The sequence below is a fragment of the Anguilla anguilla genome, chromosome 16 (assembly GCF_013347855.1).
Source record: "Anguilla anguilla isolate fAngAng1 chromosome 16, fAngAng1.pri, whole genome shotgun sequence".
Lineage (NCBI taxonomy): Eukaryota > Metazoa > Chordata > Actinopteri > Anguilliformes > Anguillidae > Anguilla > Anguilla anguilla.
Window position 1 is genome coordinate 18,038,925 of NC_049216.1, and position 23,663 is coordinate 18,062,587.

Consider the following 23,663-nt stretch of genomic DNA (forward strand, 5'->3'; position numbering starts at 1 on the left):
GCCACTGCACCCACAGACTTCAAGAAGCCCGAATCACACCCCTGTTGAAGAAACAGACTCTGCACCCTTCTGCTCTCCAGAATTATTAGCCAGTTGCCTTATTCCATTTTCTCTCCGAAACCCTGGCACATACAACATTGAATTTTCTTACTTCACAAAATGACCTTCTCAACCCCTTCTAGTCTGGCTTCAGACCTGGTAACTCCACTGAGAGTGCTCTTCGGTCAGTTGGAGCCTCTTCCTCTCTTCAGTTCCAATCATACTGGGCCTCTCTGCAGCTTTTGACACAACAGACCAGCTCTTCCTTCCCAGCCTGACATCACTTATGATCTCAGGCACTGCTCTAAAGTGGACTGAATCCTACAGTACATACTCAGTTTTCCATTGCATCTGACACTCACTTTCACTTTACATCTCAGCCTGCCTGAAGGAGATCTCATGCAGACTGCCAGTCTGCCATCTTAAGCTTAACTTGGCTGAGATTGAGCGTAATTCCTCCCAAGTCCTCACCCCCGCTATCCCTCTAGCTTTAAGAATCTCCCCCTCTCTTTCCATTTAGTGGCAGTGAGTTTGGTGTGTAGTGCAGTTACAGCCCTCCATAGAATCTGCTACTTTCTCACCACCAACCTCTAGACAGCTCCTGGTTCAGGCTCTGCTGCTCTCATGGCTGGACTACCGTGGTTCCATTCTCGCTGGTCTCTCTGCTTGTGCCACTAAACCCCTGCAGCTGATACTGAAAGCTGCTGCATGTGTACAATCCTCCCGAACGTGCTCATACCACAACCCTTCTCATCTCACTTCATCGGCTGCCTGTTACATGTGACCGAGTGAACACGCACGTTCACTGAAAAAACAATGCTCGTAATACACGTACGCTTCACTAGATGGCATTACAAAGTCAGTTTTGGATTAATCAAAGGAAAGGGCCAATTCAATCTCAGTGCTGAGGCTATTGTAGCACCATAACGTTAATTACAAATTTGGCTCAGGGGAGTCTAGTGGTGTGTAATGCCAGTGATATGCTTTACATGCTAATAAGGGACAGGATTCTGAAAGAGGTGCAAGTGGCATAAATTGAAGAAAATACAAACAACATTTTTACAAGTGAACATATGCTATAATAAATTGACTTGTAAACATTAACAAATGTTTATCCTTTAGGGTGGAAAATAGTATTATTGCACATCCAATGCATCAAATGTAATCTTGTAATTGAAATTTATATTATTATAAAAGGTATTTCAATTATATGAGTATTCTAAATGATTTTCTCCATTTGTTTATGCATAAATCTTAGGTTTATGAAAAAGGCACAACCTTATCAGTGCCTGCCCTGTATTTCAGTGAGAATGGTTTAAATTTGCATCGCTATGGAACAGCATCTCACTAAGAAACAGCCCGATGTTCATAACAAAAACCTCTGAGTCATGGAAAGAGAGCAGTCTGACAGTGATTTCCCATTTTAAGTCCAGGCTTTTTTTTTTACTACGGCAGGCAAATACAAACATATTTAAAAATCTATACGTAGAAAGCTTTGTAAAACATCTTAGGATTTATTCTACCAACATGCCTGAATAAAGTATTTAACTTCTAGTCAAAGTCAAGTGAAACCGTAATCTTGATCCAGCCTTTTGGGTCAGGGCACCCTAAAGCAATCAGGCCTGCGCCTCCTCGATCTGCTCAGGGGTGGATAACAGTACTTGTGAGTGACAAAGGGAAAGGGCCTACAGAGACAGGGGATGTGAATAATTGAGTAGATGTGAATTGGGTATACTCTGTGTTCCTGTGCAGAGAAGCACCCTCTTCCTGTGTTCCATTTCCTTCTTCCCCTCCTGCTCAGTAATCCACAGGGGGCAGGGTCACCATCCTGGTGAAGTCTTCGTAGTGCACTCGTCCGTCCGGGCCCACGTTCGCCTCTCTGAACAGCTCGTCCACTGCAACATGTGGATGGTAATAACAAAAGCATTTGTTTTAATTGCCATTTTCTCCAAGTCATTCCCCAGAAATGCAATGGTGCACTTACTGATTTTCTGTTCTATGTGCAAATATTGACTCAGTGTGTCCAGTGACCACGGGGCTGTTAGCCTAATGTGTGGAAGAGTGAGTGTTCATGCGCTCCAGAATGAGTGGCACTAAACTGGGCTTTCAGTAAAATACAAATGTCAATCAAAAGACTTTGATCTCCATAGTGACTCATTCAAATCAGTGAGTCACTGATAGGGAAAAAAAGCTCTACCAATTTTGGGTTTCACGAAGCTTCATTCTTCCATCGCTTTATTACATCACTTTCCGTGAAATTAATATTTGCATATTTATTATATACTATTTCGTTTTATTTGCACTTCTGTGATTTCTAATTCTTCCTATCTAGTTTTTTTTCAGTTCTGTCTACAAAATATTTTAGAATAAAAGACAATAAAACGTTGATTCATTTCACAGTCCAATAGGGATTACATCTTGAATAACATGAATAACTATGCCAGAAAAGTGTTAATAATTCAGGAAACAGTGCACGGTGCCCTTTAAATCCTCCTGGAAGCGTTAGCTGTGCTATGAAAGAGGCTAACGCTACCTTCCTTATCTGTGAGCTTCTCGCCCAGGCCGGTGAGTTTGGCCCGGAGCTCCGAGGCCAGGATGTAGCCCTTCTTCTGCTTGTCCGTCATACGCATGGCCTCCAAGATTTCTGCCTTGGGGTCCTCCTGCTGAATCTGCCGGTGCATCATGGTCAGGAAGGTGGAGAAGTCCAGCTCGCCATTCTTATCTGCTCCAGAAGAGTGCGATGAGTATTGTCATCTGTCCTTTACTTAAGCTCACAAGGTTAACACAGAGAGGAATAGCACAATGAGAGACTTCCTTTCTGTCCATGTGAAATATATTTTGCATATTCTTTCATGGGATTTTTTCCAACCTTGTTACAAGTGAGGTGTGTGGCATAACAATTTACCAAAAAAATAGGTTTTATGAATAAATAAATTAGTAAGACCTTGGCAGTCAAGAAAATATTCTGATGAAAATGCAAATATGACTAAGTCAATTTTGTGAAAACACATTTTATATGACTCTAAACATGACCACTAAACATGAATGCATGACCACTAAATTCTCTGATTGACTACACCTGACATTATGTTTGAATCTTGTTGGTTCCTCCATCTTTGGTTAATATCATTACAAAACATCTGCGCATTTCCTTTCACTCAAAGGGTCAATATGAAGCATACCAAAAACACTTTAGTGTCCTATGCAGAGTCTGCTCTTAATTTAGCATTTCTATATCAACTGACAACAAAATCAACTTTTTTTCAAGAAACGGCACCACCTAATATAGAAGCAGGCAATATTCCCACATTCCATGGCGCTGACGTTTAATGAAAGGATGAATAGCATTATTTAAATAATCACGTATTTGACATTTCATGGTTTCGTGGTTTACCATGTGAGACATCCCAGCAGACTGACCGCTGATTAAATCAAATTGTCTTCATTGACCTTTGACCCCAGCCCCCGCGCGGTGGGTCGGCGTACCTATCTTGTGGACCTGCAGGTGTCGGTCCACTTCGCTGAAAGTGGGGCTCGTGCCCAGACAGCGCATCACAGTGATCAGATCCTTCGCCTCAATCTTCCCCTTCCGCTTTTTGTCGTACAGAGAGAAGCACTCTTTGAACTCTGCAGTGTGAGAGAGAAGACTGACGATTTCCTGTATATTACCACCTTCACTGTATAGAATATTGTAATGAAGAATAAACATTTAATTAAAGTACTTAACAGTGTTTAGGAATATGTTAGAGGCTACCATCCTTCCTCCTTCCCCTTCTATAATGGCCCTGCAAGTTTTCCTCTCAAAATCATACTCTTTTAGACAATTACATTTTTATTTCATTAAAGATAAAAAGAAGAACCCATTGCCATAGCAGCTGAGCACTGGTACATGATTAGAATAACACTCTATAGAGGAAAACAAATGGTGAAATAAGTACTGGATTGTACTACATCATCTCAGAACCTGGCAGCTTTCCGTCTGGCTGCACATGCGGGCATCACATGATTAAAGTGGACCCCATGAGTCCCTGGCTGTGCACTGTAGCTAATCCTTCTACACTGTTAGGCAAACTGCTGTGATAAGACGGTAACATCCCCTCAACATTCACCTCACAAGGCATTAAGGTAGAAGGCAGAATATGCTTTATGACAGAGGTGTAAAAGCACCTCTAAAGGAACCCCCCCAAAACCCTTCCCAACACACACACACGTTTCTTTATTGAGAATAGATACGCCTAAGGGCCAATCAATCAATATATAAATGTGTTTAAAGGCAATCACTGGCTACATTTTCTAGAAAAAATAATCTATGGAAGTAATAATGCATTATTCACAACACAAGTTCTTCCAATCGTGTTCAAATTTCCCGTTGTTCATTGTGATTATACTGCAGCTTTCAAAGCTTTGTAGCTCGGCACAGACAATGCGCTGTTTCGTGGCATTCACACGGAAATAAATCATTCCAGACTTTGCCTTCAGTGTGGACATCTTGCTACAGAAAACATTAAGATAACAAAAAAATCAAATGAATAATTTCTTAGTTTCACCCGCTTTCCAAGTGCGTTCTCATTTAAACCTACCAGGTAAAGCGAATTCTCGAAACCTCCCAAATATTTGAAGTTCATGTTCGGGGAAACAATTACCGAACTATGCAAGTATGTGGTCGCAGAGTAAAAAATTTAGCAGGTCTTACCATTTATTTGATCTTGTGACAGGAATTTCGCCTGTGAACAAGAATGAATAATTTACTTTGTTTTAAAGTAACCGCTAGAACTACAGCAGTGTTATGAATAAAACAATGACTTTTCTCACCATTTCTTCTGCGGTTACGCGTCTTTCTGGTTCACACTCCTTGAACCGCTCAGTAATCACTCCCTCTTCCGCTTTTCTTATCTCCGCTCGCCCTTTCAGTTCTAAAGTCCACGACCGAATAGAGGTAATTGATATGCTGTTGCTGTGGGAACCAACATATATGACACCGCGTGTCATATTATCAATTTGAAACGTCGAGTCGGCCTGCATCTGATTTCACCCTATCAATTATCGCATATAGTAGTCCTTTACAAATTGTTCCATGCTACAGTATATTGATCACGGAATTGCATTTGGGTACTTGTTAACACCACATTGTGCACAAGGTTTCCAGCAACCACATCAGCTCTGGAATACGAATGCTTTTATGGAAGAGGTTCACTTAGCTATTTGTGGGATTTTTTCGTGACGGGAAAAAATCTATTTTTAGTTCTATTTTTTTATTGCATTTTTTAAATCCTCAAATTTATTTTAACAAGGCAGGTTTATCTCTTTCTGTTTGCTTTGTTTTGGTTTAGTGGCATTGACCATGTTTCTACACTTTAGCATTTAGGACCTCATTTATTTAAGATGTCATCTATCACTTCATTAAAAATGACATGTTTTTAAGAGAAGAATGAGCCACATAGCACATTACAGAAAACAAAAGCATTAGCTGTATTATAACAGATCTGACTACTGAGAGTCCCAGGACGCGAATGTGGTATATTCACTCTTCAAGGTCAGTAATTTCTGATATAATTTGGCCTTAAGAGCAAAAATCTGCCTAAATATACACTTTCAAAATAATTTTTACATTTTTAATTATGAAGAATTAACAATTGTTTATATTTCAGGAGTTTCAATTACAGAATTCTGGTTGGAATGAAAACCAGCCTATGTAGATAGCCCAGAGTTTGGGAAGCCTTGGAATAACTTTAAATTCAAATGGAGCATGCCAAAAAGAGCGCTTGCTTAATGGAATTGCAAACTGCTTGCAATATGTACAACGTGCACTAGATGGCACATGCTTGTTTGCTAGTGAACATATAATGATGGCACTACACAATGGGTCAATTTACAAAAGGTTCTAACGTATACAAAAAGTTTTTGCATCTATTATTCACTATTTTGGTTAATGAAATGGGTAGGGAAAACTGATTTCGCTGGAACTAACAGTCTGTTATGCACGCTGAAAGCTTTAGTTAACCGGGCCTTTTGTGCTTACCTATATACTTGACTTTTGGCCTGGTCTGAACTTGTGAGGCATGTGGGTGGACTGCTACATTACTTGCTAACTCAATATTTAGAGTAAGAGTACAGCTGTTATGGCAGGCCCATGGTAAAGTCCTCCACTTCAGTATGTGTGCAATGTGACTTGACTGTTACACACATGCATGACAGCCTCTCGTATTCTTTGCTTCACCCGTTACGCCTGGAGACCCAGAAAATGAAAGCTCTTCAGCTTCTGGAACGTTCTGTTGTCACCCGCTTCAGTCACGGTCGTCCCTGGCACTCGACCCCTCGCCGTCTCAGCGCTGACCCGTTTCATTCGCCGCCTGACCGCGCCCGACGTCTGCGGCCGTATCGTCCTCAAAGCCGCGGACGGCGGTCTCACCTGGTGCCACTCACCTGTCGCCTCCGCTGACGGTGCAGCCCGGTTCGTTCTCCCTGCCCTTCTGATAGCGAAGTGCCCTGGCTACGGTAACGAGGCGGTTAGCAGAGGGGGTGTCACCTTGCAGCACCCTTGCTGATATTGGGATAAGAGATGCAACCTAAGCCTGTGTGTCGGTGTGGATGTCACTAATTTGGTCAGCCAGTTTTGTTTTATATACTGCAAACATTTTTTGCAGCGTTTATAGCAAGTCATCTTCAAATCAATGACCATGCCTAAATTTCTACTTTTTATTATTTTATCACTCCACTGGCTAGAAACTGTTTGACTTCTGTAGCTTATTCTCAGCCTGGACCCTGTCAACGTTCCTATTGGTCCTCAGCCACTTCTTACCATTTTCAGAGAAAGTGTGGTTCTTATTCTCCAAGTGTCCATATAAAATCAGAAAATGAAAATAAAATCCAAATTCCTCATGTATAATTGGGTTTAACTGGATCCTTGATTATAACCTTAATAGACTTTCTACAGTCCAGTCTAATTTAAATTTAGCCTAATCATTTAATTGCAATCTAATGAATTTTAATATTCTGCAGACCCATATTGTACAAATTATAATTATCACATTCAATCATACTAATAGCCTGTCACTTCAATCTTATCTTTGGAGCCACTTGGGGGGTTTTGTTGGGGCAGAGGAAATATGAACGATGTCACAGCAGGTGGTTAGAAGAGTGATAATGGAGAAGAAATTTTTTTTATTTTTTTTTACATGTGTATGTGTAGTGCTCCTTCATGCAGTGGCCTGAATAATCATTCAGGCTTGACACAGTGCTAGACGCATTCCAGGCCATCTGCACAATGAGGAACCGGCGTGGACTAAAGGGTCCTCTCATCATTAAACCCTCTCATATAATAATGCCCTTATGCTCCATACACGGATGAAACAGACTGTGCCATTACCACATGGAGGAATGCCATCCGACGGCAGCTCCCACGAGACGAACCTCGACTGGAAAACACTGAAATAAACTAAGTTCTAATCTGAAGCCGTAATTAATTGGACATTTTGTGGCAGATATACCGCAGAGTAATTAAGGGTGCAATTTGGAGGCATAACAACGGTTATGGTTACTAGTTATCAACTTCAGGTCAGTATAGAGACAGAGGCTGTGTGACAGCTACAGTGTAAATATAATATGACAATGGAACATTGCAGGAACGATTAACCTGATCAAATCTACTTACTGTACAGAGGGAGAGTCCATTACAGTAAATGCATATACTGTATATGGAAGATGCACAGTGAGCAGCATTTCTGTTTATATTTTTGTGAAAGAATACTACAGTAAAACAGCACATCAATAGGAACCTGGTTTTATACCAATCTGGCTGCACTGAAGGCAAATGTGTTAAAGGAAAAAAAACACATGAATAGAAAACATGCATTACATTCAGGGAAGATGCTGTGCTGTCTCTGCATACTGCAGTCAGATTGACTGTAATGTTAACAGGGCACACATAGAGGGTTGGGGTGCAGTGGAGCGGTTTGATAATTAAACTTAAACAAGGGCAAACATTTGCCTATAAGAAAGTACAAAAACATTTTTTAGAAACCCTTGACCTCTCCTCAGACTGCTGAACAGGCTTGTACTGTAAATAAGCGATTACAAACAGTACATGCTCCTATCGGAAACAACATAGTTTGCTCTTTATCCTTTAAGAGAGGAAAGGATGGGAGAGAGTGGGCGATGCAGGGGTGAAGCTAGAGCACCAGGTGTCCCAGGACAGCACAGGTAGTACCCACCCTGCACTACGCACCGCCGGCAGAACCTGCTGATGACATCTTTCCCATAATTCCACATTGTTTAGGAGCAGAATACAAGGACAACCCCTCCAGGAAGCACTACCAGGACAAGGGGTGGACAGCCAGAGTGCAATACTGACAACAAACCAACAGCTTGCTTCCACCAATCAACATCAAGAAAAAAAGACAAAGACCTCTGTCATCCAGGTCACGCAGGTCAGAGGTCATGTGTGTCCTTGGCACAGCCCAGAAATTCCTTCAGATGTTGAAACATTTGTTTTGCATAGAAGGGAATTAGCTTGCTGCAGAGATTTGTCTGCTCCCCTCGACTACACCAGGTGCATGGGCGTGGCCTGCAGTGCTGACCTGTTTGCTATTGGCTGTCCTTGATGTGCAGAGTGTAAAAGGCCCAGGGCTCGGGCACGTAGATGACGCCCGGGTACTTCTTGCGCAGGACCTCGTCGTGCCACAGGCAGCCCACCCAGACGGCCACCAGTCCCAGGGTGAGGGAAAAGCTGTAGAGGAGGAAGAGGCCGTTGCTGTCGGGGACAAAGCCCTTGCGCCGCTGATGTATCACGGTGGCCATCATGGCAAAGAAGGTGAAGATGAAGAGGATGAAGATCTGGCCCTCTGTCACCAGGTACCTAAGCAGAGCAAAGAAAGGAGACTCAGAGGCCTGCGGTCGCTCAGACATACAAAGACACACAGACACACAAAGGTACATACCGTATGACTGAGCTCACCAGCTTTTCTTAATGATCTTCCAGTTGATTTTGGTAAGCCTAAGGTTTGGCACAACTCTGTTCCTTATGCTAAAATGTCATTGACAGACTCCAAAGGCTATCAGAAGCCTAGAATCAAGACAAGATACTGAAAGCACTCTTATACTTGCAGTAAAGAAGCAAGTGAACACACCTGACTAATTCGAAACACCTGTGAAGCCATTTGTCCCATTATGGCAAACTGAGATGGAGATGGGGGGGCTATGTGTTAGAAGTGCTGTTAATTTATACATAGTGAAAGCGACATGCATTAAAATACCCTTTACTAAACGCTGAGATTGTGCAATTGAACCACATACAAATTGTTTGATTAAAAATCTAAGTTCATCAAGTACCAAGCCAAATCAAGTAAAAATACGGCTTTGTCCTAAACATTATTGAGCTCACTGTATAGAAGATATATTTAGTACAATAATGATCTGGCAATGATGACAATTAGCAATCATATAAAAAACAAACAAAAAGAGAACTCATTCTGTGAGGTCACAAACAAAAAAAACTTATTTCAATGTTAATGTCAATAATCCGATGACAGCCAACCACGTTTATGCGAGATGACATGAGCTATTATTCGCTTCATGTTAAATGAAGCCCTAATTGCGAAAGCCAGGGAGAGTAACACAGTGCGTGAGGATCAAATTAGTCTCATACCCTCTCTTATTGCCTATAAATAATTCTACTGCAACAGGCTGGCCAGGTGAGGTTGAACAGTGCCGTCCTAAATTACGGTAGGGGTACAGTGAAATCGGAATGCCCAGGCACACAGGCGTCACACGCTGATTGTCTTCACTTTGATGGGAGCTTAACGCATCACCTCGCATTACAAGCCCCGGCATCAGCTGCAACACCTGCGACAGTGGCACCTCTGGGTCACGCGCAGAGCCCAGGGAGGAAGTGAGAAAGGGGACTGACCAATAGTAAAGGCCGCTGGGGCCCAGCAGCAGCCAGGCAGAGAGGGGCATCGTGTTCTCTTCCCGGACTTGAGTGAAGCAGCCAGTGAAGTACAGGAAGAAGATGAGGAAGAAGGGAACATACCTGCAGAATTCAGCAACAGTGGATGTTGTTATTAACACAAAGAGGTTTTTAACACAGATTTTCTACCAATTGGTTAAATGTGTGTGAAATGGCTTGGCTGTGCATCCAGTAAAAACAGAGACCCTTAGGGTGATGAAGACTAGGTTTTATCACAGTACTGGTCTGCCTCTTCACAGCAGGAATAACAATCCTAGATTAGATGAATGACCTGTTCTTATCAAACATTCTTATGTCCACCCTACACTCTAATCAAATGACTGCAGTGTACAGTATTCCTTCACTTTCTTTGGTGCAATTACATTTTTTTCCAGAGAGACTGTATGAGTGTAACGTGTTAATTGTGTAACACTAGAATAAAGAAGAAAAAACATTGCATTGGTGCCTACCACATTAAGTGGCCCAGGTTTTCATCGTAATAATACAAAAGTTCGAAGGAATCAATCTGTGGGAAAGAGAGGAATGTCAGGTGATCGATCACTTTAATCATGTGATCCATTTACTCCTTCCTCATGCTTCATGGACTGCCAACAGAAACTGAACTGGGGAAAGGCTGGCCAATAAATCATGGACTCAGGTCCACTAGGCACTTGGGTCTGACTGGCACGCGTTTCCTTTCTGCAAACTGACCCGGAGAAACACCTTGACTGTATAAGTTGGCCTAATTTCACTTGCATACTACACATACATACAATTTCACTTCAGATTGAAAGAATGTGTAATAAACCTGCAATCTATTCCATACCAATGTGTGACACTCCCAAAAAGCTGACCTCTGCAAAACAACATTATTTTCTTAAGACTTCATTTGGTGTCTTGTCCCCACAATGACACATATTCACATATATACCATGCAGGGTAAAGCGGAAAGATGTAGCGCAAAGTGATTAATGGCTAAAATAATTTCACTGAAGGTAAAAAGGCAGAAGCAACTGAAGGCAGAAAAGGTGGAATTACATTATAATCATGATAGGAAACACTATTTTAGTGGAAACACTAACAGCGGCACTGTGAGTCAGTGTGAGGAAGGAGGAAGCACTCCTGGTGTGTTGCTATGCCTTACAGGCATTTAGCAGACACTCCTATAAAGATTGACGTACAATGCAAACCAAAGTGCAAAGGTCAGGGGTCAAGTACATGGAGTCAGTGCAGTACTTCCTCAGAGGTGGAAAATAGTGCTGAGAGAGACACTGAGTTCAGGAAGTGAAGCTTTGATTGCCTACTTGTCAGCTACCCAACTGAACATTAAACTTACTTATACAAAGTTAAACGAACAAGAACAGATACTGTGCTGATACAAGAATCAACACAGAACAGATAAATATGATACAATGATGCAAATAATAATTACTTAAATTCATCTGAATGTACACATATTAATCTTGTATTACATTTGGTATCTCCAAAATGAGTAGACGGTTTTATTTCAGCATATTCTCCAGGGAAAGTAGGTTCTCTTTGAAATTAGCCTAATCTGCACTGTATTTACCAGCTTAATAATGACTCACGTCCAGTGACAGTGTGCCTTTCACAGCTGTGCATGTCTGTATGGAACCACCGTAGAATCAGAAGGCTAAAAACTGGGAGGTTTTAGAATGGCTGACCCACACAGGCTACATTGTGAGAAGTAAAAGGTTGAAATGGCAGCGGGGCCAACAGGTACCAGGGACGCAGGCTTTAGATCCTTGATGATGGGGTTCTCCCTGACGGACAGGTGCAACTGATAGCCACTCAGGATCAGACGATGGTTGATGGAGTCGCCAACCAGGTGGATGCTGGCGCCCATGACGAATGTGACGATGCAGAGGTACACCGCAGCGCGGGGAAGGGTCTTTGGGCTGCGCTCAATCAGCTGCACAGAGACAGAAACACACACACACACACACACACAAACGCACCACACACACACACACACACACACACACACACCACACATGAACATGCACACACACACGCACATGCACACACACACACACACACACACACAAACGCACCACACATGAACATGCACACACACACGCATGCGCACATGCACGCATGCATACCACATATGCACGCACGCACACACACATACATCCGCACACATCCACGATGATACTTTTCATCAAACAATTAGCTGAGAGGCTGAGAATGATCTGTTCCCCCATATGCCAGTAGACAAATTCCTTGCCTTCTAACTAATAAAAACAAAGCCTTCCATTAAACTACTGGCTGAAAGGGATTATACTAGGAAGGTCAGCCATGAATAATGAGAGATGGAAAGGCCACTTCTCCATTCCACACACCCGTTTGGCCTTTAGTGTTGATGGGCATGCATAACTGCAAACAGAATGGCCTCCTTGGTGTGCATTAGTCCATTCTGGGGCACCATAATTCACAGCCACATTTGCTCAGGGGCTTGAATCACCTGTGGAGCTTCTGCTGCTGCAGGTCAATAAACACGTAATCGCAGACAAATGTTAACGGTTCAAACAAGTAAATTACACACTCATTGTACCTCTACTCATTGTGGGGTTTATGAAAATTCATTCTCTCTTTGCAAGGTACAGCAGGTCCAGTCCAGCCAAATCATTTGGACTAAAGAATGTAGAGCCAGCAGACAGAATTCCCTGTGTTTACACGCACTGCTACATGGTGGCTGCAATCACCTTGAGTAGCAGTAAAGGTGTGATGACGTTGTAGGCCATGTGGAAGTAATCTCCAGCACTTGGTTTGTTGAGGGGGAACCACTCCAAAGGTAGAATGATCTGCAAGTGCACAGAGGAAGGAAAATATCTGAGATTCAGTTACGTGACTGTTTAACAATTTATTTGCCATTGCCATATAATGATTGGAAAAACATGGACTCAAGTTCCAACTGAAAATTCACTGCACTGCTCCTCCCACCCTTTAATTCAGTGCCAAACCTCCTTATCCACAGATTTCTACTCACCATGGCAATTGGCCTCCCGAAGTCCAGAACCCAGTTCTGCAGGGTGAAGTAGAACCACAGGTCCAGATGGAACTGTGGCTTCTTCGGAGAGGATTCTGTATCCCTTGACCCTTGTCTGTTGTAATGAGAAGCTCACAGATGTCTTTCTAATTTTACTAATCATTTTTGCATATGATCCCTAAAGTACTGCATTATCAGCAGCGTAGTTTCTGTGCTGTATACTTTATAGCACAATACAGTAAACTCACAACCTTTTACAAAAGAGTGCATATAAACTACAAAAGACCTGAAAAGGGGGGCAGGCTTAAATAAGCAAAGTATAAGCCATAATTGAGAAAGCAAAGGTCCAAACAGTGAATGATACGAGTGCAATAACAAAAACATAACAATGTTGTCACGGGAGTGGAACTCAGTTTTGCCTCGCTATTGCTCTCTTGGCTAACATCAAAGAACGACCATGTGAACATTCAGTTCACACCTGTTTCAAAATGGCCCTCTCAAACACAAGACTGAATTCACTATTCAGGGCCCATGATTCATCAGTTTAGATTGGGCAGGGATCCTTCGGTGTAAAATAAGCACCTGTGCGCAGCAGGGGCATGGTGAGGTCAGAGAGGAGGGCCGAAATGTGCCATGAATAGAGGCCTTTCCTGCCAGCGCACCACGATATCTGCCGCGGATTACACACTGTCCTCGCCTCCCTAGGCCATCTGCTCACCCTTTACCCATGTGCTTCCTTACTCATGTGCATGGTGGGCATGAGAACCAGTTCAAATGCCAAACGTAAAAAAGAGCTTATTTTACCAGGCAATCTCTCACTGAGATTTAATATCTACACCCTGTCGACTCCTGTTTATAGCTAGAGATCCATGACTGGCCAGTTTTGGACAGTTCCCCATCTCTGGCACAGCTTGATGTGCTGCCATCCAAATGGCACAGAGCTATCTTATCTGACAGGGAGGGAAAGGATGCAAACCGTTAGCTACCCTTTGACTGACAGCTGGGTTGCTTCCACGATTCCCCTCCACAAAGCAAACCGTGAAAACGAACAACTCTCAAAGACCTGCAGTGAGAGCTCCAATCCAATCAGCTTTAAACACTTGATTTTCTGACCGACCGCATTTCTAGGTATACTAGCGAGGTTTTCCCCGGGACCTGCAGGAAAGGTGGTCCTGAGCCTGCAAGCAGTGTCAGAACAGAGTGGGGCATCATCTTCTCTGTACTGCTTCCAGGTAGCTGGTGCCGTGAGCGCATATGTGAATGCAACGCTCTAGGGGCGACATAGCTCAGGAGGTAAGACCGATTGTCTGGCAGTCGGAGGGTTGCTGGTTCAAACCCCGCCCTGGGCATGTCGAAGTGTCCTTGAGCAAGACACCTAACCCCTAAACCCCTAACTGCTCTGGCGAATGAGAGGCATCAATTGTAAAGCGCTTTGGATAAAAAGCGCTATATAAATGCAGTCCATTTACCATTTACCAACCCCATTGGCCCTCAAGGAGGAAAAGATGATTCCAGTTGCTGGTGATCTTAATGAGCCACCATTCGCTAGCAGCAGCAGACTCAACTACAGCTAACAAAATAGTTAAAGATCTCGTTTATTTGATGTGAATGGGCAAATTGTAATGTTTCTATGAAAAAAAGTTCATTTCTCAATGTCATTAAACTGTGAAACTGATGCCAATACATTTGACATTTACAAGGCAGATATCTCACACTGAATATTCAATATGATAAACGTGGAAAATTGTTGGCTGCCAAAAATTAATCCAGGGCTCCAATGTACCGAGGACTAAGTTTCACTGGACACGCTAGGGGGCTATTCGAGAAAAATTCTGAATATACTCAGTAATTTCCTAATGGCATTTAATCATATGCGCACAAATAAAAATAACACAAAATATATACTGCAGTTCTCAGGAATACTGTAATGCATGCGAATACAATAAATACTTGAAGGGAAACAACTTTAGTAAACAGATTTTTATAGCTTGTTTTTTTATGGCTGAGCAAATAATGAAAAGCTAAACAAGCTTCGTCGAGACCGAACGTTCAGTATTTTATAAATCGCGCCTTCATACAAATAGTCAGATGACCATCCATTCTAGAGCATCGTTCATAACTTCAGACATTGTTAAATGGGTCTATCTTTAGCTCTATGTTATATGGAAATACTTTAAACATGCGAGTTAATACAGGTCAATTTCTTCAAACCTAGTGTGAAAGGTGGATGGCTGCAAGGCAGAACTCTGCCGCTTCCGCACTGTAGCTTGCATTTTCTCCCTCCAGACAGTCGCAAGATGAAGATTCTCTCCGGTTGGTAACTTCCTCCTCCTCCCCCTCAGTTTACGCCGCCGTCCCTGGACTGTCTCAGTCCAGCCTTAAACCTTAATGAGCACATGAAGCCAGTAAATCCAGACCGCCAATTTATCGTCCCTTAAAAAACGAAAAACAAAGTAGCTGCAGTTTGCAGAAACTGGAAAAGTGGTTAACGATTTCTTAAAGCGGTAAACGCAGTTCCGATCCCAATTCTCCCGCAGTACCATTGATCACAGTTACTACAAAGTAGCGCATATCAGTGCACAACAATGGGTTTACAGATTGACACGCCTGGCAAAAGGATGTAACATTAAGCCGCGTTTCCACCAAAATTACCCGGAACTTTCAGTCCCAGGAACTACTTTACCAGGAACTAAAAGGTTCCTTCAGCCAATGGTTGTCTGCGTTTCCACCGGGGTCTAAAGTACCGCGAAGATTAGGCAAATTAGCCCACTGACGTTGTCGTCGGTCCATCTGTCATATGATTTCTTCTGTAACCCCATACTACCACCGAAGTAGCCTATATTATTTTCTAATAACCGGGACAGCCCGGAGGGGTTTATTCCACTTATATACAACGGGTTACCAACAATGACTATATATGGTTACTTTTGTATTTATTGATTTTCATATATCCTCTCAAACACATTCATTAACAGCAGAAAACATGCACACGTTGTAAACAATTTGCTGTTTTATTACTTTCTCGTCGTCAATTCCATATAGGCTAATCGCAAAATGACAAGAATAGAACGAAAACTCGGACTTGCGTGAAAATGTAAATTAGTAGTGGTACAGCCACCGTTTGCTTTCCTTCGAAGTTACTGCTAGCCGAGCAGCGAAGTGTGCCCTCCAGATGCGAACCATGCACCATAAATGAGTCAATAGTCTTCCTGGTCTTTTCGCGGAATTGAAAAATGGCAGTAAAATTGAGTAAAATTACGGCAGTCTGAAAAAGCTAAAGGGAAGATTACTAGAATTAACCTGTTATTTTACCCGGATAAAAAGTGCGGAAGGTGATTTCCAGTTTGCTTGTACTGTATCACCAATGTTAATTATGCAGAACTACCGCATACCTCACATAACTGTATCAAACGTTTTGAGTCAATTACAACGGGCTAACAAAGAAAATCCGGAAGAAAATATTCAGCAACCGAATTAATCCGTTTGAATGTTTTGGTAGCCTACGTAATATGCTGTCCCAGCACGAATGCTTAGCATTTTATAAAACGAATACTAAAGCAAGAAAAGAACAGAAGAGCACACGTTATAATTCCAAGACGTTGACAGGCTATAACCAAAAGTAGGCTACTGCGCCGCATAACATACAAGTTTGATTTGAAGTTATTATGAAAATACATTGGTTTGCCGCGGCATATTTTCAAACATGGCGGGTAATGGCGGAAAATAAATACAACACAAATGCTACGAGTACTCGACCAATCAGAAATGTTCAGCGCTGCAAGCTCCACCCAAAAGGTTCCTGTACTTTCGGAAAGTACTACCCCCCGAGCAGGAACGTTTTGGGGGGTAAAACAAAGCCCCCAGAACTAAATTTAGACCCTAGTTCCTGCGGTGGAAACGCACTGAGTTCCTCAAAAGGTTCCTAGTTCCGGGGTATAGTTCCTGCGGTGGAAACGCGGCTTTAGAAACTGCTTCTCTTACACCTCACTATAGCTTTTAAATACAGGCTCCGATACGTGATCGGCTAATCCTCTTCTCAATATTAACACGCTTCAGAGAGTAGTGGCACGGTAAATAATAGCAGTTTATCGTTACTGAAGCAACCTCTGTCACGGACCAAATATATAGGCGATATATATACATATCAACAGCTCACTGCGTTTGTGGAATTAATGTCGCCAATTGTCCTTAAAAAGCCTGCAGCACAGTGAAGTTCGGTTGTAAGGTTGTAGGGGCGACATAGCTCAAGAGGTAAGACTGATTGTTTGGCAGTCGGAGGGTTGCCGGTTCAAACCCCACCCTGGGCATGTCGAAGTGTCCTTGAGCAAGACACCTAACTCCTAACCTCTAACTGCTCTGGCGAATGAGAGGCATCAATTGTAAAGCGCTTTGGATAAAAGCGCTATATAAATGCAGTCCATTTACCATTTAAGGACAGCCAAATTGTGACCACGTAGCTATCAGTTGTGTTGCCTAAAGAATAGGCTACGGTTTTTGTTCCTTTAAGCGCACAGGGGATCCTTTAAAAGGAACCCGTTTCAATTCCTCTTTTACTTAAAGCTTATTGAACAGAACATCCACCAGCTTTATTGGATAAACCATGTGGCTTCAGCAATGTTTCTGTCCACAGATAAACATCTAATCTCTCTGCCCACTCACTCACTACATCTGGGATTTGCACCAGAGATTGACACAGTGGATAAATGAACATGATTCAACGTCAAAATGAAATAAGGCTGATAACACAGCAAGCTGGGCCTAGAGAAGCAAAGGAAAACGGAATATTGTTAGGCCTATGATTAATTATTTTGATAAATTGATTCAACGAGATGTAAATGTAATGAGATGTATTTAGATGTATTTTAGGAAAACATTCCAGACGGGATATTCAAAAGGCAGATATGGGTCCTACCCACCTGTGAACAAGGACTATGACAGTCCACAGAAAATAATGAAAGGAATGGCACACCAACAACTGGAATTCAGATGAGGGAGAATTGTATTTGCACAAGTAATAAGAAAGTTATTAAACTACAGCCAATTATAAAATTAATCAGAAGCCTGATGTGCCCCGAAACTGTGAGGACATTCGTGAGTTCAAGATAAATGCATGCTTTGATAAAAGATAAAAAATGCATTGACTGCTAAAGATCAGCACTCGAAGAACAACATAAAAGCATAAATTCCATATGTGTAAAACAGCTAAAACAAGAGGACCAAGTCATTACATGCTGCCAACAGTTGTGGTAATTGATTTTACACTACTCTGATAATATAGCCTACAGCAGGTACGTATGAAAAACAGGATACGACTAAAAAAGATTGTATGTAGGTTGCAATTATACGCTTTCAGTTGGAATGTAACAATGCGCTTTTACGAGAAAATCGTTTGAAGGCACGTTCCTAGTGGTGACTAAGACTCGGATTCACTGATTTAAGGCCTAGCCTACTGCATTTCGGCCACAGACATTTAGAAATCAGCCCTCAAGCTTTTACATTTTTTTAATTTTTGGAGTAATTATGGAACTTGAGATTCCTTACATTGTCAGTCGCTTCCTGCACTCTCCCACCGATGCAACGAATGCTAAAAAAAAAGTCAGAACAGCCACTCCGGAACAAAATTTAAGGCCCGTTTTCTAGTCGGAGGCATTTTGTATTCCCGCACTACTTCCTGTGCGTCATCGTAGGCAGAGTGGCAAAGGTGAAAAGATATATTATTGACACCGAAGAATAACGTTAAGAACAGGGACAGTTCGGCTGTGTCATTTGACGGATCAATTGAGTTTAGCAAAAATGTTATATCTGTTCGGGAGGCCAAGAATCCAGTAGCGATGCACTAGAATGAGTCCCGTCTATCCACGTTCACTGGCCGTTTTACCTGCCTCGGCTGTTATCATTTGGCTAGCCAGCTAATCTTTCTAGCTAAGTTAGTTAGCGTAACAGTTAGTTCCCCATCGACAAAGGGACAAAAGTGGAGCTTGAATGTGGAATTACTTGCAGAGACATCGAGAAGTTCGTTTTAACAATGGTTTAATGTTATTTTTTAATTATATAATTTAAAGTTTGTGAAAGAACGAGGCCTCCGATTAGAACAGGTAGCTCGTTAGCTAGCCAGCTTACTACATTTTTGGTAAGACGGCAATCGGTATATTTTCATGTGAGCCCCGGAGTTTGTGCTGACATTTTAATGGGAGGCGGGCTGCGTCGCGGCGAGGCTTGTGGGCGATTGCTGCGAAGACGACGGAGGTGCCGACTTACCGGTGGGCTTGAATGGAGTCGTTGGCCGGGTACGTTTACAAGGCAGCTAGCGAGGGCCGAGTCCTGACACTGGCCGCCCTGTTGCTTAACCACTCCACCTCCGAAACTCACTATTTGCTAAGCTATGTAACCCAGCACGCCGGTCAGCGCTCGACTCCCCTCATTATCGCTGCTCGTAACGGGCATGCCAAAGTTGTGAGGCTTCTTCTGGACCACTACCGAGTGGACACCGAACAGACGGGTACCGTCAGATTCGACGGGTAAGTTTTTTTGGCGATTAGCTGGCTGCAAGTGTTTTATTTTAAACGTCGTAATTGGACCAACTCCTATATGATGTAGAAGCAATAGGATTTGCCTTCACAAGACGCAAATTTACTGAAGGGTTGCATTTGGAGTGCAGATAATGGCCTATTGTTTTGATTGCCCTATCTGATTAGAAGAGGCGGTGATAATGTTTGGTGTGTAATGCTGGGCATATTTAAAAACGCAATTAGTAAATAAAGGGAAAACAGATATTCAGGGTGCTTCTTCCCAAGTTAGGATATAAAATATTTTCTATTTTCTTCATGATGCGAATATATTCAGTTGCCCTTTTTTTCATGTTCCTCCCGGCCTCTGTAGATATGTGATTGATGGAGCCACTGCCCTATGGTGTGCGGCAGGGGCGGGGCACTTTGAAGTGGTCCGCCTCCTGGTGCTGCACAACGCCAACGTGAACCACACCACGGTCACCAACTCCACCCCGCTCCGAGCCGCCTGCTTCGACGGGCGCCTGGACATCGTGCGCTACCTGGTGGAGCACCACGCCGACATCGGCATCGCCAACAAGTACGACAACACCTGCCTGATGATCGCCGCCTACAAAGGCCACGGCGACGTGGTGCGCTTCCTGCTGGAGCGGGGGGCCGACCCCAACGCCAGGGCCCACTGCGGAGCCACGGCCCTGCACTTCGCCGCCGAGGCCGGGCACCTGGACATCGTCAAGGAGCTGGTGCGCGGCCGGGCCTCCATGGCGGTCAACGGCAACGGCATGACTCCGCTCAAGGTGGCGGCGGAGAGCTGCAAGGCGGACGTGGTGGAGCTGCTCCTCGCCCACGCCGACTGTGACCCCGCCAGCCGCGTGGAGGCCCTGGAGCTGCTGGGCGCCTCCTTCGCCAACGACCGCGAGAACTACGACATCCTCAAGACCTACCACTACCTGTACCTGGCCATGCTGGAGCGGCACAGGGACTCCGGCAACGTGATGGCCAAGGAGGTGCTGGCGCCCGTGGAGGCGTACGGCGGGCGGGCGGAGTGCCGGACGCCGCAGGAGCTGGAGGCCATCCGGCAGGACCGCGACGCGCTGCACATGGAGGGCCTGATCGTGCGCGAGCGCATCCTGGGCTCGGACAATATCGACGTCTCGCACCCCATCATCTACCGCGGTGCCGTCTACGCCGACAACATGGAGTTCGACCGCTGCATCCGGCTGTGGCTGCACGCCCTGCGGCTGCGGCAGAGGGGCAACCGCAACACGCACAAGGACCTGCTGCGCTTCGCCCAGGTCTTCTCGCAGATGATCCACCTGAGCGAGCCGGTGCGCGCGCGCGACGTGGAGCAGGTGCTGCGCTGCAGCGTGCTGGAGATCGAGCGCAGCACGTCGCGCGTGAGCGCCGCCCCGGAGCCCGACCTGCACGCCGCCATGGACAACTACGAGTCCAACCTGTTCACCTTCCTCTACCTGGTGTGCATCTCCACCAAGACGCAGTGCGGCGAGGACGAGCGCGCGCGCATCAACAAGCAGATCTACAACCTGATCCAGCTGGACCCGCGCTCGCGCGAGGGCTCCTCGCTGCTGCACCTGGCCATCAGCTCCAGCACGCCCGTGGACGACTTCCACACCAACGACGTGTGCAGCTTCCCCAACTCGCAGGTCACCAAGCTGCTGCTGGACTGCGGCGCCCGCGTCAACGCCGTGGACCACGAGGGCAACAGCCCGCTGCACGTCATCGTGCAGTACAACCGGCCCATCAGCGACTTCCTCACGCTGCACGCCATCATCATCAGCCTGGTGGAGGCCGGCGCGCACACGGACATGACCAACAAGCAGAACAAGACGCCGCTGGACAAGAGCACCACCGGCGTGTCGGAGATCCTGCTCAAAACTCAGATGAAGATGAGCCTCAAGTGCCTGGCGGCACGCGCCGTGCGGCAGCACCACATCACCTACCGCAACCAGATCCCCAAAACCCTGGAGGAGTTTGTGGAGCTCCACTGACACACAGCCAAACTTGTTTTTTTTTTTTTTTTAGCATTTTTTAACGAATTGAATGGTGCTGGGGACAATGCTATTTGAATAAATTCTGAATGGCGTGAGATGTTATGAACGTGGAACGTGACAAAGGGTTTTGTTCCTTCCTGTTGTAAAATCGAAAGTGTAAGTACCGGCACTTTCTGAATGGGCGTGTGCTTTTCAGTGCTGGCTCACGTTAGTGTGCTGAGCGGTGTGTGTTAACTCTGAGAGGCAGAGAAGAGGGGGGGGGAGTGTTGGACTGACTGTATCATTTTAACTGTGGCAGGGCATCCCAAAGAAATCTCAGTAACAGCTTTAACACCTGAACGATTGTAACCCAGGCTGGGAAACTGGCACCAGCAGGAAGACATTCTGTTCCTGGGAGGGCACATGGGCTTAAAATTTCTAGCCTCAGCTATTTTATACATTGAGATACACACCTCGGTGTGTGTTCCGATCTGTGTTAATGACAAAGTAACAAACCCAGTGGAATGAGAGGTTTTCAGCAGGCCCTGTTAGTGTGTGTGTGTGTGTGTGTGTGGCATTGAGACGCTGAGTACAGAGAGAGATGGTGTGTGTGAGCTGGGCTGATTGCCCATTCTGTAGGAATGCAGACAGTCCAGTTTAGCAGGGGGAATCGTTGCTTCATTCAGAAGGTACTCTAATCTCATGAATGCAGTATTGTGTTCATCGTCATTCTGGTTTGTACACATTTGCTATGAACACAGCTGACTTATGAAGACCGAGAAATATTTTTTGTCTTAATGGTTATGAGTTTAAAGCTGTGATCGATACATATTGGCAAGATTGAGTGATGTATGTATTTTTTAAAATATTTTTGTTTTTAGTCTGTTCTGTTGCCATAAAGATGTATATTTGTGAGTATTGGATTATTTTTGAGAGTATTGCCAACGGTGAAAACCAGAGTGCTTTAAGGGTTATAATCGAATTTTATGTTAGAAGAGGCATTGCTGATACCAACCAACATTTGAGACTGAGGAAGAAGTTTTAGACTAATGCTGGATTACACTTTATTCTTACAATAGGAATTATTTCTCATAATTACAGATATTTTTAAGATGTTTATTTAAAACAAAGTTTAAGAATATATTTTTTAAATCAACTGCATTCCTGAAATGCAAAAAAAGGAAATCTGTGCAGGAGGCCAAGATTATTATTATTTTTCCGGTATATAAACGATGGTGAGATGTGCCTGTTATTCTGGCATTGGAATGTGCTCTGTTTGTTTTCCCTTTAATCTTGTACCATGCATGTGAGACGTGTGTGGGTGACGCGTCTTGGAACTATGCTAGAAATTTCCCGAATCTGCTCGTGCCCCTCTCTCACTGCTCGTGCCCCCCTGTGGGTGGCCTTATTCAGGATGCTGTTTCTGCCACCCGTAGGGAACGTTTGTCTTCCATCGTCCTTCCTTTAGTCTCCTAGCGGACAGGAGCCTGGCGGTCTGCACATACCATGCTGGCCGTCGGGCGTGAATGTAGGCTCTTTCTGTCCAGGCGGTTCTCATTCTCACCTGTGTACTCTACTGTCTGGGTTTTTATGTTGTTTTTTTTTTTTAAACTATTTTTTTTTAACGAATGATCAGATTAAAGGTGGAAAATGAATGCCTCCTTCACGTCTCTTGATTTATGCTTTTCAGATGCTTTGCGGCCCGACAGCTGGATGCAGGCTGTACTGCAGCAGCTAGCCCACACTGGAAGATGGGCACGCCGTCTTACTGGCCTGTCTGAAAAAAATGTTTATTGAATCGCAGTGGCCACAGAGCCTTTTCCTCGCCCGCTTGGCACGGCTCGTATTTGCGCTCGGTTTCGCGGTCTGGGAAAAGACAGTGCTGCGTTTGAGCCCTGCTCGCGCCCGTGTTCAGCATTTGGAGTGTCACGGCTACGGTCGGATTCATCCTGTTCCTGCTTTTACCTTTCTCTCACGTGCTCGAGTCTGTGCCTCAGAATCCAAACCATATTCATCCTCATCTCCTTGTATAGGCGTATGTGACAGTGGCAGACACACTGGCTGTAACTGGTAGTGTGTGTGATTGTGTGACTTCAGGCAGGACATGGTGCATGTTAAGTGGACCTGCAGGTTCCAGCAGTTGTTCAGCACTACACACACTTTAGGGTCAC

At 44.3% G+C, this 23,663-nt stretch overlaps 3 protein-coding genes across 6 annotated transcripts; 1 reads left to right on the forward strand and 2 right to left on the reverse strand.

Annotated features, from left to right (window-relative positions):
• Positions 1-1,124: 1,124 nt before the first annotated feature.
• On the reverse strand, positions 1,125-5,010 carry calml4b (calmodulin-like 4b). The gene is made up of 5 exons (XM_035395614.1): positions 4,852-5,010; positions 4,733-4,763; positions 3,526-3,666; positions 2,573-2,761; positions 1,125-1,934 (listed from the first exon to the last, which is right to left on the reverse strand). The coding sequence occupies exons 1-5, from the start codon at positions 4,852-4,854 to the stop codon at positions 1,837-1,839; spliced, it is 462 nt and encodes a 153-aa protein (XP_035251505.1). The 5' UTR covers positions 4,855-5,010; the 3' UTR covers positions 1,125-1,836.
• A 2,609-nt stretch (positions 5,011-7,619) lies between these two features.
• cln6b (CLN6 transmembrane ER protein b) lies at positions 7,620-19,386 on the reverse strand. 4 transcript variants are annotated; one of them, XM_035395612.1, is made up of 8 exons: positions 17,152-17,221; positions 15,207-15,379; positions 12,996-13,113; positions 12,712-12,810; positions 11,727-11,915; positions 10,453-10,508; positions 9,944-10,066; positions 7,620-8,893 (listed from the first exon to the last, which is right to left on the reverse strand). In XM_035395612.1, exons 2-8 carry the CDS (start codon positions 15,266-15,268, stop codon positions 8,623-8,625), a joined length of 918 nt encoding a protein of 305 aa, XP_035251503.1. In that variant the 5' UTR covers positions 15,269-15,379; positions 17,152-17,221; the 3' UTR covers positions 7,620-8,622. The 4 variants fall into 4 exon arrangements, with proteins under 4 accessions (XP_035251503.1, XP_035251502.1, XP_035251504.1 ...); XM_035395611.1 differs by lacking the exon at positions 17,152-17,221 and adding an exon at positions 19,254-19,386 and having other exon boundaries at positions 7,749-8,893; XM_035395613.1 differs by lacking the exon at positions 17,152-17,221 and adding an exon at positions 18,537-18,673 and having other exon boundaries at positions 7,749-8,893; positions 12,996-13,110.
• Positions 18,934-23,153, forward strand: fem1b (fem-1 homolog b). The gene is made up of 2 exons (XM_035395607.1): positions 18,934-19,513; positions 19,875-23,153. Exons 1-2 carry the CDS (start codon positions 19,266-19,268, stop codon positions 21,508-21,510), a joined length of 1,884 nt encoding a protein of 627 aa, XP_035251498.1. The 5' UTR covers positions 18,934-19,265; the 3' UTR covers positions 21,511-23,153.
• The last annotated feature ends 510 nt before the right edge of the window (positions 23,154-23,663 follow it).